Source organism: Spermophilus citellus (genome assembly GCF_964194105.1).
Source record: "Spermophilus citellus genome assembly, chromosome: 4".
NCBI lineage: Eukaryota > Metazoa > Chordata > Mammalia > Rodentia > Sciuridae > Spermophilus > Spermophilus citellus.
In genome coordinates, this window is record NC_138185.1 from 106,774,756 (window position 1) to 106,793,997 (window position 19,242).

At 45.6% G+C, this 19,242-nt stretch overlaps 2 protein-coding genes across 4 annotated transcripts in view; one reads left to right on the forward strand and one right to left on the reverse strand.

The window, feature by feature from the left end:
* The window catches only part of SCAMP5 (secretory carrier membrane protein 5), a 73,352-nt gene that overhangs the window by 52,942 nt on the left and 1,168 nt on the right, over positions 1 to 19,242 (reverse strand). The window lies entirely within an intron of this gene.
* RPP25 (ribonuclease P/MRP subunit p25) lies at positions 1,183 to 3,232 on the forward strand (the record flags this gene model as incomplete). Its single annotated transcript, XM_081291569.1, has 1 exon — positions 1,183 to 3,232. The coding sequence occupies exon 1, from the start codon at positions 2,633 to 2,635 to the stop codon at positions 3,230 to 3,232; it is 600 nt and encodes a 199-aa protein (XP_081147695.1). The 5' UTR covers positions 1,183 to 2,632.

Here is a 19,242-nt window from a genome sequence, read left to right on the forward strand (position 1 = left end):
ACTGGGGATTGAACAGGGACGATTTACCACTGAGCTACAATCCCCGTTCTTTTTAATTTTGAAACCGGGTTTCGCTAAGTTGCTTAGGGCCTTGTTAGTAGGTGAGACTGGCCTTGAATTTGCAATCCTCCTGACTCAGCCTCCCAAATCGCTGTGATTACAGGCATTCGCCACCACGCTAGGCTGTAGCTTCTAATCTTTCCGAGACATTTTCTCAGGCCTCTCCGAAACTGCCATCCATTTAATTCTCATTACCGACCCCGCCTTACAGAGCCTGAGGTTCCTTGCGTCCAGAACACCATACACAGTCTTTGTGTCTTCTGAGGTTGCTCCGCTTCCTATCGCTGTTCCTCTTGAGCCCGGGAGCTGGGAGGGGGCCCGTGTCCAGGTGCAGAGTATACTCAGAGGCTCCTAGTCCCAACCTACGAGCAGGAGATCGTGGAGGGGTTCAGCCATTCATACTTTGGGGAGCAAAGGTGCTGCAGACACCCACAAAGGGAGTGACTAAAGGATAAACCCCGAGTTTTGAACAGCAGGGGCCAAGAACTGTAACAACGCCAAATGGAGAATAGCCATGAGAGAGGCTGAGAAAGTAGAGTGCTCGCCTAGCAAGCATGTGTTCCTGAGTTCCGAAAAGCGGCAGGAAGACGCCACGCAGCCCCATCCCTACACCGAAGCCCAGCAATCCCTAGCACCTTTACTCCCCTACCATTTTTTAATTTTTTTTTAGAGAGAGGGGAGAGAGAGTGAGAGAGGGGAGAGAGAGAGAGAGAGAGAGAGAGAGAGAGAATTTTTAATATTTATTTTTTAGTTCTCGGCGGACACAACATCTTTGTTGGTATGTGGTGCTGAGGATCGAACCCGGGCCGCACGCATGCCAGGCGAGCGCGCTACCGCTTGAGCCACATCCCCAGGCCCTCCCCTACCATTTTTTGAGGGCACAAGCCTGCCTCAATCCTCGGTGCTCCTCCTCGCTGTGCTTCCTCAGTCACAGTACACAGACCAAATCTGCCCGGCTGTTCGGTGTGTGAACAGTGTGGAGGATGAAGGGAGATGCCCTAGGGCAGTTTTAGAGAGGGTCGGGCTCCTTCTCAGATTCTCTCGGTTTCCATGATGCAAGCTTGTAATTCCAGCATCCCCAGAGGCTGAAGCGGGAGGATCACAAATTAGATGTCAGCCTCGCAAATTAGTGAGACCCTGTCTAAAATTTAAAAGGGGCTGGAGGGCTTGGGGATATAGCTCACTGGTAGTGTGCCTACCTTGCATGCATGAGGCACTGGCTTTGATCCCCAGTATCGCAAAATAAAATTAAAAAGGGGCTGGGGCTGTAGCTCAGTGGTAGGGCACCCCTGATTCAATACTCAGTACAAAACAAACAAAAACCCCTCTCTCTCTCCCATGAGTCTGTCAGTCCCAGGTTCCTGTCTCCGCAGGAGACCCTGAGCCTCTCCTTTGGTCCTGTGGAGTTTCCAAAGAGGGCATCCAGTAGTTTCATATACCCCAAAGCTTCAACTCCACACCTTTCTCCCAATCTCTCTCAAAATTTGCCTTCACTTCAGTATCCTTTTGAAAATAGATTCCACTGGTTCTCTAGGGGCCAAGGCTGACTGACAACGAATTGCATCTGGGAGAAAGGAAGGTGGGGGATTCGTGTTGGCAGGGAGCAATAGCTGGCTTACGCTAAAGCATACTTCCCTAATAGACTTTCAAGGGTGGTAGGGGGAGCTTAACGCCTCTTGGAGGGTCTCCTTGTTCTTTTCTCCATCCACCTTAGGGAACTGTCGGGGCCAGGACATCACCATCCCGGGCGCCTGAGTGGTGTATGTTGGGGGAAGGCTGGTATCTTCTAGTTCGGGTCAGGAGTGGTGAGGCTAAAATCTCGGTCTCTGGCCGCTAGCGGAGGACCGCGCAGCGACACAGTCATCAGAGGGGAGGCGCGGAGTGGAGCCGCAGGCAGCGCCTCCCGCACTCTGCTGACCGTGCACCCGCTGTCCTTGAGGCGAGAATACTAGGGGGCGGAAGGGAGGGGACTCTCTCCTGAGAATTGGAGGAGCAAGGCCCCAGCAGGCCGCTTGCAAATCTCTCCCTAGGAGGATACTAGGGGAGCCTTCAATTGGAACTGGGAAGGGCTTAGAGACCTGGCTTGAAAAGGCATTTGCATCGCAAGCATAGCTTTTATTTAGGTTGCCCCTTTATGAGGGTCGGTTCGGGGAGGACTGATGGTGACTGTAGGGGAACTTCGCCTTCCAAGGCACCCTCTGATGCTAAAGCGCCCCTCTGTGAGCGCGGCTGCGGTGCCCTAGAAGCAGAGCACGAAGACTTATTCTCTGAAAGGTTCGTGAGGCTGAGACTGGGCCCAGCAGGGGAGAGTGGGGGCGGGGCCTTGAGGAGGGGGCGGGACCTCCCAGGCGGGGCCTCGGCTAAAGGCGCGGAGCGCAGGGCTGAGAGCGCGGAGTAGAGCCGCGCCGACTGAGAGAAGTGGGAACTGAGGGTCGCGCGGTCCCAGCCATCCCGCTAGCGTCCGCGCTGTTCCGACACCCTTACCCCTGCCGGCCCTCGCGACCCGCGACCATGCAGCCTCAGGGTTGAGGCGGTCCGATGGCAAAGCTGGCGGTCCTGGCGACGACAGTGCATGGAGAACTTCCGTAAGGTGCGCTCAGAAGAGGCGCCGGCGGGGGGTGGGACCGAGGAGGGTGGCCCGGGTTCAGGCCCGTTTGCCGATCTGGCACCCGGCGCTGTGCACATGCGGGTCAAGGAGGGCAGCAAGATCCGCAACCTGATGGCCTTCGCCACCGCCAGCATGGCGCAGCCAGCCACGCGCGCCATCGTCTTCAGCGGCTGCGGCCGGGCCACCACCAAGACCGTCACGTGCGCCGAGATCCTCAAGCGCCGCCTGGCGGGCTTGCACCAGGTCACGCGGCTGCGCTACCGGAGCGTGCGCGAGGTGTGGCAGAGCCTCCCGCCTGGGCCCAAGCCGGGTCAGACCCCTGGCGAGCCCGCCGCCAGTCTCAGTGTACTTAAGAACGTGCCCAGCCTCGCCATCCTACTCTCCAAGGACGCACTGGATCCGCGGCAACTCGGCTACCAGCCCCCGAGCCCCCATCCTGGTCCTTCGTCTCCACCAACAGCTCCAACGTCCAAGAGGAGCCTAGGGGAGTCCACAGCTGAAGAAGGTAACGCGAAGCGGTCGCAGCTTGAGCCAGGGGCTGCGGACGGGAACAGAACTGCCTGAGAACTTTGTACCATTCAGACCGACTGGATCTTACCCCAAGCACCTACCTGTACCTTCAAACGCACCCCTCCTAGCTTGTCATACTTGGGTCCTCAGGAGGCCACATCCTGAGCACAGCTCCTCAGAATAGCAGCATGGACCCAAGGCGACGAGAGGGGACCCAAGAGTGGCAGGAGAGGGTCTCCATGAGCCCCGGGAAGCTTCATGGAATGGTTGCTTTGCCGCTTGTGTTACCTAAAGATGTAGAACTCCACCATAACCTCTTCTCGGCCATACTGGGGTCTTCTATAGGGAGGGAATGGTGGGCAGTGGGACTCAAGTCTTGTTTGGGACTCACAGGGATTAAAGGTGCCCAGCATTCATGAAGGGAGCCGGAACTCTGGCAGCTGAAAAGAGGTCTTGAAATCACCTCCACCGTTGACAGAGGAGATCAGGACTGAGAAACTGATTGCTTGAGGGTAGAGTCTGAGATGTGGGGGCCCAATCCTGCCCCCTGCCCTGTAGTTTTTCTTCCTCTTTTAATATCCCCCCCCCCCCCCGCTGACCCTGGGGGAGACACCCGGGACAGAACTTTTCTGTGATTTCTCCCCTGAGCCCCACAGCTGAGGTTGCTTCCAATAAAACAAACACAAAAATGGCTCTGTTCCTGGGTTTTTTCCTAATCACCTGTCTATGCAACAGCAGCTCTGGCCTGCACCCCTTGTGTCTCAGCTTTAGCCTTTGGAGTTCTGGGCTGCCCTCCTCCAGCCTTAGCCTTGGAGTCTTCAGGGTCAAGTACAGAGATTGGACAGCTTCAAATGGTACAAGAGGCATACTGCCCAGTGTCTGGCTTCTCTATCCCCTGCCCTCACTGGCTGGGTATGAACTTAGGGGCTTTTGATGGAAAGGGGGGCCAGTATCCCCCTTTATCTCCCCATAAAGGGAAAGGGAGCAGCACATTGCTTTTCTGGGAGAGGAAGGAAGGAAAGCACGGATGAGCTCTCTTGGGGGTCACTGCCAAGGATGAGACACTTCTGCCGAGGTCCCCCAAACTGTGACCTCCTTTGAATAGACAGCCTTACCCAGAAGGCTGGCACAAAGCCCTCATCCCTGTGGGTAGAATCTCCCCTTCACTGCCCTCTCTGCAAAAGGACAGCACACCCTTGGGAGAGGGGGAGGAGAGAGACTGAGCACAAATCTATTGCTGGAAATTACTATTCAGCAGAGAAGCTGGGACTTGGGCTGTGAATCACTGCAGGCTTCCTGATAAGCTGCTGCCTCCAGCCCTGCACAGCTGTCTGTTGAAAGATAACGGCCTTGGATCCTCTGCCCAAACCCAAGTCAGCTGGGGGGAGGGTGTGCTGGAAGAGCTCCAATGGTTGCCAGGGCTGGGAGGGAGGAAGGCTAGAGCTCCAGGATCTAAGAAGCAGACCCCACCCTGTGCAACTCTGCAGCACCTCTGGAAAAGAAGAGATGGGGAAGAATGTATTTATAAATCATTTTACTAGCAGAACCCTGAAATAAATCCTGCTGGTGAAAAGAGGTAAATTTATGCAGTTAGAGGAGGGCCTCTTCAGGAAGCACTCCCTCATATTTCCCCTTGGGTTTTGGATAAGTAAATTTAAGCCCTGTCATCCACACAGTCAATTATTGACCTCTTTGATATTCTAGTTTTGTTTGTGGTGCTGGGGATTGAACTCATTGCCTGTAGCATTCTAGGTGAGCACTCTACCACTGAGGTACACCCGCAGCCCTGGTTTCCCATTCTTGAGTCCCTGGGGAGGGCCAAGGGTTTGTGTGTGTTTGACTCTCTCAGAGGTGGCTCAAAAAAGCATAAAAAGAATGTAAACTATTCTGACAACTAAGGTACCTTGCCCTGGGCTTCTGCTGGGTTTCATCATCTAAAATAAACTTGGATGAGCTCTGCATGCTAGAAGCTTAACGGAAGTTGGTTGGATTTCTGGAAGAAAGCCAATTTACCAGGACCACCAGTGGTCTGGGGTACTGACTGCCTGGTTACCAGGACTCTATAAGCGGAGTCTGCTAGTCTTCTCAGGGAGGCAAGGCTGTAGAGGCTTCCTCTTGTGATGGACCAGGTAAGTCCCCTTCCAGTCTAGAAACATCCTGGGAAGTAGGGAAGAGCTTCAAAGCATTAACCTGTCCCCATGCCAGAAAAAAGTCATGAACTGCCTTCTTTATGCCCCTACCCTAGTAATTTTTATTTCCAGCCTTTCCCAGGGTGTGCTGACTCACCAATGGACCTACACCTGTGAGCACCCCATCTCTGTATTACTAACGCTCTGACCCTGCTGCCCCAGAAGCAGGCTCCAAAGGTTGACATGTCCCTGTTCAGCCATCCCCAGGCTGAGGCAGAAACCTAAGAAGTCCTAGAACACGGGGAGGGGGTAGCTAGGGGAGCACCTCAGAGACAGTGCCACTTCAGAAGTGACTAGAGGAAGAATGAGAGAAGTAGGAAGCCCCCCTTCCACCCCATCCACCTTCTTTCTTTTGAATTGGGGATTGAATCCGTGGGCACTTTACTACTAAGCTATAGCCCCAGCGCTTTTTAAATTTTTTATTTTGAGACAGGATCTCCCTAAGTTGCTGAGGCTGTCCTCAAATTTGCCATCCTCCTCTCTCAGACTCACAAAGTGGCTGGGATTATAGGCGAGACCCCATCTTTCTGATGGTGGCCTCTATCCAGGAGTGTCCTGATCCCAACGTGGTGCTTGCCTCCAAGCTGTCTTCTTACACTTCCAGTCTAGGATGGCAGTGAAATCTTACACCCAAGGGCTGGGGTTGTGGCTCAGCAGTAGAGTGCTCACCTGGCACGTGCGAGACCCTGGGCTCGATCCTCAGCAGAAAGTAAATAAGTTAAATAAAGATATTGTGTCCAACTACAACTAAAAAATAAATATTAAAAAAAAGAAATCTTACACCCAGAAAACTGTTAGGTCACAAAAACTGTTAGGTCATTTGGGAACATAAGAATATATAATGCATGATCCCAGGATGGTAGCACACACCTGTCATCCCAACTACTGGGGAGGCAGAGGAGAGAGAGTTGCAAGTTTGAGGCCAATCTGGGTAAAGCAAGATCCTGTCTCAAAAATATAAAAAATAAAAAGGGGTAGGGGATGTAGCTCAATGGTAGAGTGCCCCTGGATTTAATCCCCAGTACCACAAAGGAAAAAAAAAAAAAGAATATATAATGCATGGTCAGAGAGGTGGTGGATTACCAGCTGGGCCTTCATCCATTCAACAAGCTCTCATTGTTGTACCAGGTCCCAGTCTAGGCACATAGTGGGGCTCAGGGATAGAATCAGAATAATCATTGTTTTTACCTCACAGAGGTCCCAGTGTAGTGAAAAGTAAATTATGGGGGGATGGGATTTTGGCTCAGCAGTAGAGCGCTTGCCTAGCACGCACAGGGCCCTGGGTTTGATTCTCAGTACCACATAAAAATGAATGAGTGGAATAAAGATATTGTGTCCAAAAAAATATTAATATTTAAAAAAATTATGGGTACATTGTGATGATAGAAAGGGGGGAAACTCTGAGAATGGGCACTTAACTTGCCCAAAGGTATTGATAGAGCTGTTTCTTCCAAGATCAGAAGGAGTTAGTCAGCTGGACATAACTGAACAGGGAATCCCAAGCAGAGCAAAAAGAGGTGATGCTGCCTATGGTACTGGGGCCACCACAGGTGTCTGAAGGATAGAGTAAATACAACAGGGGCAAATGGGACTGGAGTACCAGCTGGGAGCCAGGTCACAGGGAAGTGAGGGACCCAGAGGAAGCCAGTGAATGCCCCAGGTCCTTCCCGATCTAATTGGTGTTTGAGTTCCTCTGGTACCTGTGAAGGTGGGAGATGGATTGGAAGGGGCAACTGGAACTGAAGACTACAGGGAGGTTAAGAGCTGAGACAGGGGTGATGGGAATGGAGATGGGGCTGCTTTGAGAGCTACCCAGTCTAGGCAGGATTTCCCTGCCATTATAGCCAAGAAAGGGGAAGGTTTCTCCTTGAGCATTAGGCCTACATTGGCCAGGACTTGGTCTGCCTCTCTGGCATCCCAGGGGACATTCTAGATAAGGACCAAATAATAAAGAAGGTTTTTTCAAGGGGAGGGGAGGCTCCACAGCATCAACTTGGTACAACTTTAGGAGCTATTGTCCATTATCTGTCATGAATCTGCCAGGGTATACACATTACCCAATTGGAGGAAGACCTGGGCCAAACACACTTACCCACTAACCCTTCCCTTCATCTCCTATCCCCATTAGTTGAGTAGCTCTTGTCATTGCTGTGACCACTACTGACACTCTAATTCCCTTTATGTCACTGAGATGTTGGAACAACTCCAGGTGTCCAAGAAAGAAGTAACAGAAGAAAGAGGGGGCTGAGGGCTGGGGCTGTAGTTCAGCGGCACAGCACTTGTCTAGCATGCGTGAGGCGCTGGGTTCAATCCTTGGCACCACATAAAAATAAAGAAAGGCATTCTGACAACCTACAACTACAAAAAAAAAAAAAAAAAAAAAAGAAAAGAAAAGAAAGATAGGGTGGGGAGAGAAGAAAGACAAGGAGTAGGAGAGCAGAAGGAGAAAAAGGAAGAAAATAAAATTCTGCCATGGATTGGGTGGGGTAGTGCACACCTGTAATCCCAGTGATTCAGGAGGCCAATAAAGGAGGATTATAATTGAGACCAGCCTCAGCATTTAGCAAGGCCCACAGCAATTTAGTGATACTCTGTCTCAAAATTAAAATATAAAAAAGGATTAGCATAGGACCCCAGTGGTGCATGCATCCCTATAATCCCAGCAGCTCAGGAGGCTGAAGCAGGAGAATTACAAGTTCAAAGCCATCCTCAGCAAAAGCGAGGCACTAAGCAACTCAGTTAGACCCTGTCTCTAAATAAAATACAAAGTTGGGCTGGGATATAGCTCAGTGGTCAAATGCCCCTAAGTTCAATCCCCAGACCCAAGTACCCACTCCCCACCAAAAAAAAAAAAAAAAAAAAAAAAGGACTAAGGACATAGCTTGGTGGTAAAAGCATCCCTGGGTTCTATCCCCAGTACAAAATAACGTACTGTGGTGGGGACAGTGGCCAAGGCTGTCTGTCCCTGACCCACCATAGCTTCCTTATCCCATCTGGGCTTTTGGGTCCCCCTGCTAGTGTTGTTTCTGATACTTCCTTACAGGTATTGTAAGTTGAATTGTATCCCTTCAAAAGACACTTTGAAGTCCTAACCCTTGGTACCTGTAAATATAATCTTATTTGGAAATAAGTCTTTGCATAGTAAGATGTAAATTAAGGGCTGGGTATATAGCTCAGTGGTAGAGCCAGGTATAAAGTCCTGGGTTTGATTTCTAGCATTGCAAAAAAGAAAAATGTAAATTATGAAATTAAGATGAGGTCATATTGAAGTGGGGTTAGCTCTTAATCAAATGTGGGGTCCTTATAAGACAAAAAGAGATGCAGAGACATACACAGAGGGGGAAATGCTATGTAAAGATGGAGGCAGAAAGCCAGCATGGGGGCATGTGACTGTAGTCCCAGCACTTGGGAGGCTGAGACAGAAGGGTCACTTGAATCCAAGAATTTGATACCAGCCTGGGAAACATATAAAAACCCATTTTTTTTGGGGGGGAATGGGGGCAAAAATTGGAATTACGTATCCACAAGCCAAGGAATTCTAAGGATTGCCAGCAATGAACAGAAGCTAAAAGGCATAATTCTTCGCTAGAAACTTCAGAGAGCAAACCCTGATATCAGACTTCTAGTCTTGAGAATGGTGAGAGAATGATTTTTTTTCTCTCTCTGACTTTTAAGTCACTCATCTCTGGTACTAAGAGTATGACAGTCCTAGGACACTAATAGATTAGATATTCTCACTGCCTTCGGTGGAAATAAGGAAGAAAAATGGGGCAGTTGTCAAAGTGCCTATATCAGATTTCCAGCCCTTCATTGAGATGGGAGTTTACCCTCTGCTATATATTTGTGCTTGCAAATCTGGTGTTGTCTTGAAAGATTATAGGTGTTGGAGGAAGTCAGCCTGTGATTTGGGGCAAGTTACTTCTCTGAGCCTCAAGTTTCTCATTTGCACAATAAACTTGATAGCTTTGGGGGATACAGAGATAACAACACTAGGCCCTTAACCTTGGCTTAATGTAAAAATCACATAGGACACTTATTAAAAACACAAATCACCTGACTTGAACTCCAAACCAAGAGAATCAGAATCTTTCAGGAAGAGAACTGGGAGTGTATCCCAGTGGTAAAGAGTTTGCGTAGTATGTGTGATGTCCCGTGTGAGAGGATGGGGTTCCATCTCCATATTTATAGGATCATCAGTAAATTTTGATAGTTAATCTAGGTTGTTTATTCTGTTTATTACATTTATAGTGCTAAGAGAGATGCAGAATTTAATCTCCTTTCCTACTGTTCACATTTAGCCATGATTTTTGCCCCATGTTGTGGATGGAACCCAGGGCCTCACACATGCTAGGCAAGGGCTCTATTATTGCACATTACTACCAGCTCCCAGCCTTGATGTGAAACTCTTCTGGAATCTGTTGGAGAGCTGCTGCAAGCTGTCCCCTAGAGGCTAGAGTGGGAAAGACAGGTTTTGAGTTCCAAACTGGAGAGAGAGGGAAACCTTTCAGTAGAGGCTAAAGAACTCCAAGCAGGAAGCTACTGTACTCTGGGCCCTGTTTCTGACAGTGGGGCCCAGCTCAAACAGCACTATAAAGTCCTAGACTGTGGAAACATTGGAACCTTCATACTAGTGCAGCTGCTTTGGAAAACGGTTTGTTGGTTCCTCAGAAAGTTAGACACAGAGTTACTGTATGACTCATGTGACACTCCTAAATATGTACCCCAAAGAACTGAAAATATACCCACATTAAAAAGTGTACTTGAATGTTCACAGAAGCCTCCTTCATAATACCCCCAAAATGGAAACAACCTAAATGTCCCTCAGCTGATTAAGAGATAAAATATGGTATATTGGTACAATGGAGTATAATTCTGCCACAGGAAAGGAGTACAACTTAATTTTATGTCATGGGATGAACTGTGTCCTTTCAAAATTCAGGTGTTGAAGTCTTAATTTCAGAATGTGACTGCATTGAGGGATAAGAATTTAAAGAGGTATTTAAGGTGAAGTGAGGTCACATGGGTGGGCTCTAATCTGACATGACTGGTATCATTATCAGAAGAGAGCACTGGCCACAGACATGTATGCACAGAGAGTAAAGACTCCGTGGAGTTGGGACAGATGACCCTTAACAAACCAAGGAGAGGCCTCAGAAATAATCCTGCCAATACCTTGATCTTGGATTTCTAGTTTATAGAACTTCAAGATAAGCCCTATTGTCTAAGACAGTCTGTGGTAATTTGTTAGGGCAGCCCTAATAAATTAACAACATGGAAAAAAACCTTGAAGAAATGCTAAGCAAAAGAAGAGAGGAGAGAGAGAGAGAGAGAGAGAGAGAGAGAGAGAGAGAGAGAGAGAGAGAGAGAGAGAGAAAGACACACAGAGAGAGAGAACGAGAACGAACACATTGTATGATTCCCATTATGTGGAATGGCCAAAGAAAGCAAATCCATAGAAACAGAAAAGAGATTAGAGGTTGCTTAGGATGGGGAGAAACTGCTATTGAATTGCTACTCTTTTCTGGTGATGAAAATGTTCTGAAATTAGTGGTGAAGGTTGCACAAATTCTATACTTTAAAGAGCAATTTTATGGAGTATGAGTTATATCTCAAAAATAATTTAATGATGTTCTGAGTTAATTTAGGAAATTTCATAGTAAATATAAGTACACAAATTAGGAAAAAGTATCATTAGAGCCCTCTTCCTCCATTGGGTGGTGGCCACATGGGATCACCTTTGAAGGCTCCTCCTTTCTGTCACTTCTTTTCCCTGATACCCGGGTGATCCATGTGGCGTTTGTCCACCCACCTCCAAGCCTGCTATAGTTTGAATGTTTGTCCCCTCCAAAACTCATGTTGCCATTTAATTGCCTTTGTGATAGTACTGAGTGCGAATGAGACTTTTTTTTTTTTTTTGGCAGTATTAAGGATTGAACCTAGGCGTCCTTAAACACTGAGCCATATCCGCAGTCCTTTTTAAATTTTTTAATTTTGAGACAGGGATCTCACTAAGTTGCTTAGGATCTGCCTAAGCTGCTGTGGCCAGCTATGAACTTGCAATCCTCCTGCCTCAGCCTCCAGAGCCACTGGAATTAACAGGTGTGCACCACCACACTCAGGCCCTTTTTTCAATTTTTTAAATTTTGAGACAGGGTCTTGCTAAATTTTTTAGTGCCTCACTAAGTTGTTGAGGCTGGCCTCGAACTTGATATCCTCTTGCCTCAGCTTCCCAAGTTGCTACGATTAGAGGCATATACTACTGTGCCCAGTGAGAGTGGGAAATTTAACATGTACATACGTCACAAAAGATCCATCTTCAGAATGGACAAATGCTGTTATCTCTGGGGTAGATTGGCCCTCTCTTGTTCTCTCTCACATTTTCTTTACCCCTGTCCCATGTGATGCCTTCTACCATGTTATGACATTAAATTTCTTAGGGCCTCAATGAGTTGCTGAGACTGGCCTCGGGATCCCCTTGTCTTGGCCTCCCACTGGAGTTTCAGGTTTGTGGCACCACACCCAGCTAAATTTCAATTTTAATTTAAGAATTTAACCTTCATTTTTTTATTGATTTGTTTTTTATCTGGTGCTGAAGTATCTCACCTGTGCTAGTCAAGCACTCTACTACGGAGCTACAACCCCAACCCTAAATTTCAATTCTTTTTTTGTGTGTGTGGTGCTGGGGATTGAACCCAAGGCCTTGTGCATGAGAGGCAAGCACTCTACCAACTGAGTGAGCTATATCCCCAGCCCCTTAAATTTCAATTTTTTATAATCACCCAGCATATTAGCTTTGTGTTACTGTAATGAACTACTTGAGATAATTGACTTAATAAGGGAAAAGGTTTATTTTGGCTCAGTTTTTATAGGTTTTTGGCTCTGTTGTTTTGACAATTCTTGACCCTGCTCTTTAGCCCTGTTGCTTTGGTAGGAACACTATAGAACTGCCTGTTCACCTCATGGCAGCCAGAAAATAAAAAGGGAAAGAGGAAAGAGTAGAGCTCCCAAATCCCCTTCAAAGGCATGCCCCAAAGGCCTAAATTCCTTTTACTACCTTCCATAGTGCTATATAGGCTGTGGACCATGCCTTTAACACATGGGACTTTGGGGGACATTCTAGGTCCAAACTATAAAACTCAGTCTCAGATATTCTGCTATGCTCTAGGAGGCACAAAACAGACTAAGACATGCCCCATCTCACAACCTATCATGCCCTGACAAGACTACTCATGGCCTGAGGACATAGCTCAGTGATACAGCACTTTCCTAGCATGTGTGAGGTCCTGTGTTCAGTCTCCAGCATCACACACACACACACACACACACACACACACACACACACACACACATAAAAAGACTATTTGCTACAACAGGAAAATGCTTTTTCTAGAGAATAATGCTTCCCATTTATTGAGCCTTTACTGACAGCATCCAGGACATAGAGTTTTATGTGCATTTTCTCAGGTAACTATCCCCAAAACCTATTAACCTATTGGGTAGGTTCCATTATTATTACCATTTTATAGATGAGGAAGCTGGTTCAGGGAATTGCAGTAACTTGCCCAAGGGCATGTGCAAAGCTGTAATTCCCACAACAGTAAAAATGACATTCACTTATTTGGCAGTTGCTTTCTCTTGTTTATCTGCATTTTCAAATGTCTTTTAATAACATCCCCATCACTGGAGATGCTCCAGTTGGAGCCAGAGGAAATGGACCTAATGTAGAATCCATCAGACTAACAGCCATAGAGCCACTTCCAGTCTTGAAATAGCAAATTTTCTTCCCTTGTGCCCCTCTCCAGTGCTGGGGATCAAACCCATGACCTCACACATGCTTGGCAAACACCATACAACTGAACTATACCATCAACCCAGGATTCGTTTTGTGTGGTGTGTATGTTTGGTACTGAATTCAGGGGTATGCTAACACTGAACTACACAGTTCTTTTTTTTTTTTTTTCCTATTTTGAGACAGGGTCTCTCTTAAGTTCCCTAGGTTGGCCTTGAACTTGCAATGCTCCTGCCTAAGCCTTCTGAGTCTCTGGGGTTACAGGTGTGCAACACTGCCCAGCCTGGATTTATTTTCTTTCTTTCTTTCTTTCTTTCTTTCTTTCTTTCTTTCTTTCTTTCTTTCTTCCTTCCTTCCTTCCTTCCTTCCTTCCTTCCTTCCTTTCTTTTCTTTTTTCTCTCTCTCTGTTCCTCTCTCTCTCTTCCTCTCCTTCCTTCATTTCTTTCTTTTTACCATCTCATGCTTAATTTCCATCATGGAGGATTAGAGCTTTTCTTGCATGTTAGCTTTGGATGAAATTTACATGGGGGAACTGTGTCAATCCTCACAAACTCTACAATAATTTCACCCTTCCCTTCTGCACATATAGGAAGTATTGCCTCATCACAACTCTTCAAGGATGAAGGCTTTGGGCTACAGCCAAAAGATGATGTCTTTATCCACTGCTGATGGTGACATTCCTGAGGTATCCAAAGTCCAGCTGTAGCTCAGTGGTAGAGTTCTATCCCCAGCACTACAACAAACAAACATATGCATATATAAACAAAAAGTCCAGCTGTTGCTTCTCCAAAGGGACAGCAAAGAATTTTCAGAGCAAGGATGGCAGGAAGAGAGAAGAGACCCTGATATCCTTGGCTGAGAATTGAGATGTCTGATATGAGCTCATTTGGAAAGGAGTTTCGACTAGAAGTAGTGGGATCTGAGGACCAAATTGGGAACAAATAGGGGCGTTCTACCTTGGTGATATAGCAGGCAGAATCCAAAAATGGCACCTGAGATTCATGCTTCTTAATGTACCTGCCCTCATATAATTCCCTCCTCTTTAGTAAGGGGGAGGGAATCTGTGAATTTGATATTATTCCCAATATTAGGCTACTAATCAAATTACTTTGAGTTAATGTGATATGATGTGTATTTTTTTGGGGGTCCATATTTCCTGGCTTATAATACACATAGTTATAACTCCCTTATTATTTCCCAAGTGACTGGAACAACAAGTATATCTCCTCTCAAAGTGTTTGTCCTTGTATTCTAAAGCAGCTTTAAAACAGTTTCAGAGCTGGGCATGGTAGCACATTGCTGGGTTTCTGTTTTTGCAACTAAAAGGCTCAGGGTTTACTCCAGTTGAACTGGGTTGACTGGGCTGCGCAAAATAACCACACAAGAGACACAAATACCTTTTTCTTTGGGGTCGCTATGAGGGCTCCTCTGACCTTAAGGGTCCACAGGAAGAGAGAGAGCAAGAGCACACACTGACCTCTTTTATTGAGGAGAAGCTATTCAAATGAGGCAAGGGGTCAGGTTTCAAGGGGCTGAGTCTATCTTCATGATGTCCACTGTCAGCAGGTTGACTGACACCTGGGTAGGCCACACCCAGAGGCACAGAAGGGGGCACATGCAAGGCACTTCAAGGGAAGATTCTATCCTAAACAGGGCAAGGGGTTATATTACAAAGGAACAGGTGAGCGTAGCTCCACCCATGGGGCTGTAGCAAGACACACCCATGCATGAGACACAGACCCTTGAACCCAAGAAGGATGGGGAAAGCTCTACCACATTTCTGCGACTGATTTCTGCGACTGAGCAACTGAGCACCTCAGCACCCAGCCGGGGAGTGTGACCCCGTCATGTGTAAGGTTGGTCTCCTACAGCACATGCCTATAATCACAGTGACCTGGTAGGCTGAGGCGGCAAGTTCAAAGCGAACCTCAGCAATTTAGCAAGGCCCTAAGCAACTTAAGGAGAAGCTGTCTCAAAATAAAAAATCAAAAGAGCTGTGGACATAGCTCAGTGCTTAAGTGCCCCTGGGTTCAATCCTTTTACCAAAAAAAAAAAAAAAAAAAAAAGACAGAAAGAAAAAAGAAAAATAAAAAAATAGCTTTAGAAAGATAAAAACAGTCTTTTGTAATAATATTGGGCACAGAAGTAGGCCTCACAAAGCAACATCCCTCTCTCTGACTTTCTCTTGATCTTTCACCTGGTCCTTTTTTTTCTCCTGAGCAGGCCATATAAACTAGAATTTCTCCTCTCTAGGTAGGTCAGAGAAACTAAAAATATACTCTCATCTTCCTCCACCTTCTCTTATAGTTGGCCATAGAGAAAATTTCTGACTCACCTTGTCTGACAGTAGACTATAAGACTCCCATTTCATATGGCATTTGCCAGCAAATGGATGGAACTGGAGACTATCATGTTAAGTGAAATAAGTCAGTCCCAAACAACCAAAGTCCATAAGCACTGGCTTATTTCATTTAACATGATAGTCTCCACAACTAATCCACAACAAGAAAGGGTCGGAAGGGGAAGAATAAAAGTTCACTGAATTAGACAAAAGGGAATGAAGGGAAGGGAAGAGGGTTGGAATGGGAAAGACAGTAGAATGAATTGAACATAACTTCCTATTTCGTATATGAATACATGACCAGCATAACTCCATATCATGTACAACCAATTAAGATCCCAATTAGAATAAGTTATATTTCTGTAGATATGATATGTCAAAATACACTCTACTGTCATGTATATCTAAAAAGAACAAACAAACAAAAAAGACCCCCATTTCAGAGGGGTCCTGCCCCAAACTCAGGAGTAAGGAATGTTGCAGAGAGGGCCATGAAGAATCTGAAGAGACGGGCCTTGCTGGCTTTCCCCATTCAGTCTGTTAGTATTAGATCATACCCTGTTTCTGCAATCACATTTCTATATTATTGTCCATGCTTCAATCATGCTTATTTAATAAACTCTCCATGAAATCCCAAAAGGACAGGGCAGAAAGCTTCTCAATAACTCAACAGATGGAAGTTTAAAGGAAGGTGAGCAAGAACTATAGTGTTATCCTTGAGTTTTGTAAACCACTTCGGTGAATTAATCAAACCCAAGGAACGGGTTGTAGAGACCTTAAATGGAAGTTAGTCAATCAGAAATTCTAGAGGCTTGGACTTGAGACTTGTGTTCGAAGTGGTGAGTACTTTGATGGGACCCAGCTCCTACTTGTGGGACTTGATACTATCTCCAAATAAACAGTGTCAGAACTGAATTGAATTAGAGAAACTGAATTTGTTTTTCAGAGTTAATTGTTAAGGTTACCCTGGGCTGGGCATTGTGGCACACAACTATAATCCCAGTGACTTGGGAGGTTGAGGCAGGAGTATCCCAAATTTGAGGCCAGCCTTGGCAATTTAGTAAGACCTTGTGTCAAAAGAAAAAAAAAACAATGTGTGTGGGGGGTGCTGGGGTTATGGATCAGTGGTAGTGCGGTCAACTGGCATGTGTGAGGCACTGGGTTCGATCCTCAGCACCACATAAAGATAAATAAATAAAAAAATAAAGGTATTGGGGCTGGGATTGTGGCTCAGCGGTAGAGCGCTCCCCTAGCACGCGCAGGACCCGGGTTCAATCCTCAGCACCACATAAAAATAAAGGCATTGTGTTGTGTCTATCTAGACCTAAAAAATAAAAAAAATTCTTAAAATAAATAAATAAAGGTATTGTGTCCATCTACAATTAAAAAAATTATTTTTTAAAAAAGGACTGGGGATGTAGCTGAGAGGTAGAATGCTCCTGGGTTTGATCCCTAGTACTGCAAATAAATAAATAAAAATAAGCAAATTTTTAAAAATTAAAATGTAAGATGGGCTGGGGGGGTCAGCAAAATCTACGTTCTGCTAAGGTTGAGAAAGAAAACAATTTCTGAAGGCAGAGAGTGGGCTTAAATCTAAACCCCACTATTCATGAGCTGTGTGATTCTTGGGCAAGTGAAAATAGGGATAAATTTTTATCTCCCAAGGTTGTAATGCATAGACAGAATGAATAATAAATTATTAGTGGTAAAAAAAAAAAGGTAGAATGAGATGGACATCATTACACTAAGTACATGTATTAAGACACAAATGGTGTGAATATACTTGCTATACAACCAGAGATATGAAAAATTGTCTCTATAGGTGTAATATGAATTGTAATGCATTCTGCTGTCATCTATAACAAGTTAGAATAAAAAAATTTAAAAAAATTTTTTATTCTAATTTGTCACATGCAGAGGCACTTCACAGTCATATTTGGTTTTTTTTGTTTGTTTGTTTTGTTTTTGAGATAGGGTTCTCCCTATATTGCCCAAGCTGGCCTTGAATTCCTGGGCTCAATCAATCTTCCCACCTCATCCTCCCAAGTAACTGGGATTTATAAGTGTGGGACACCACTGCACCAGATCATAATTATATTAAAAAAACAAAACACTTCGGTAGCTGATCTAAATAACTATAAGCAAAATTGAGAGACTCTAAAACCAGGGAGACCAGTTGGAACTTGGTTACTATATATCTTAATGCTTTCTTACTTTTGAGACCTAACTGCATCCTGAGCTTCCTCCAGCTTTTGGAGATTTGGTGAACATTAATTGAACTGAAAAGAAGTCAAAGCTTCCCAGAATTCCTTTGGTTCTACCACTGAGCTACATCTCCAGCCCTTTTTATTTTGAGACAGTGTCTAAGTTGCCCAGGCTGGCCTCAAATCTAATGATCCTCCTCTGAGTAGCTGGGATTCAGGCCTGCATCATCATGCCTGGCTGCAAATGCTATTAAAATCCTTTTCTCAATAGGTTCATACCCCTCTAAAGCCACTACTAGTTACAGAAAAAAAAAAAAAAGGACAGATTGTGAGGGCCTGGAGTGAGGAAGAGGGACCTGAATGCTAGCTTTTCTTTCTTCAGTGGGCTCAAAATAGAAAATGAGAAAATGCTTAAGACAAAAGAGACTCTCTCCTTAACTCTGAGTGCTCTAGATGATTCAGGCAGCTCTTTGGTCTGGAAGGAAGAAGTTAAAGGAAAGGGAACATCCTTATTTGAAAAACTTTCTAATAAGACATGTTGTGCTGCCACTGTGGCTATGAGGACTACCGCCTTCAGAAGTTGGCTTGTGCAAATGTGGCTGCCCTGCCAAGTGCAAAAGAAAGTACAACTAGAGTGCCAAGATTAAAAGACAAAATACCACTAGGATGGGTCAAATAAGGCACCTAAAAATTATATACTGCAGATTCAGGTATGGAGTCCATGAAGAAACAACTCCAAAACCCAAGAGGGCAGCATCCAAATTACTTTGAGAGTTTAAATGATTAGCCACCCAATAAATGTTCTGTTTTTAAAAAGAAAAAAGTAAAAGAGAGAGAAATTAAGTGAATATGACTGGATGGATATTCAGATCTAGAAAAAGTGTCTCCACTGCCCAGGGACTTAGGATGTATCTATTGAAGGCAAATTGGATGCAAGAGCTCTAGAATTTGGTCAACCCCTTCCAGAAGGGGGTGTTTGGCCATAACATCCAGATGAGGGCTGGGGTTGTAGCTTAGTGGTAGAGTGCTTGCCTAGTACGGGTGAGGCCCAGGGTTTGATGCTCAGCACCACATAAAATAAAGGTTACATTCTTAAAAAAAAAATCCAGATGATTCTTCAGAACTGTGAAGAGCCTTGGCAGCCAGCTAGCAACTTTAATTTCTGAGTCTTGTTTATCTGTGAAATGAAATATTTGGACATACCCTACCCTCCACCACAAAGTGCTAGATCGAACCCAAGGACTTGAGCAGACGTATGCTAAACAGACTCAATTAATGCTTGCTGATTTATAAGAATAGTTATTAGTAAGGTCCCGTACAGTTGGGCGCGGTGGTTCATGCCCATAAAACCAGCTACTCAGAAGGTTGAGGCAGGAGGATTGTAAATTCGAGGCCTCCTTAACTTTATAAGACCCTGTTTCAAAATGGAAAACAAACAAACAAACAACAACAACAACAAACAACAACAACAGTAAAAAGGGCCGAGGATGTAGTTCAGTGATAGAATGTCCCTGGGTTCAATTCCCAGTAGCCGCTCCCTC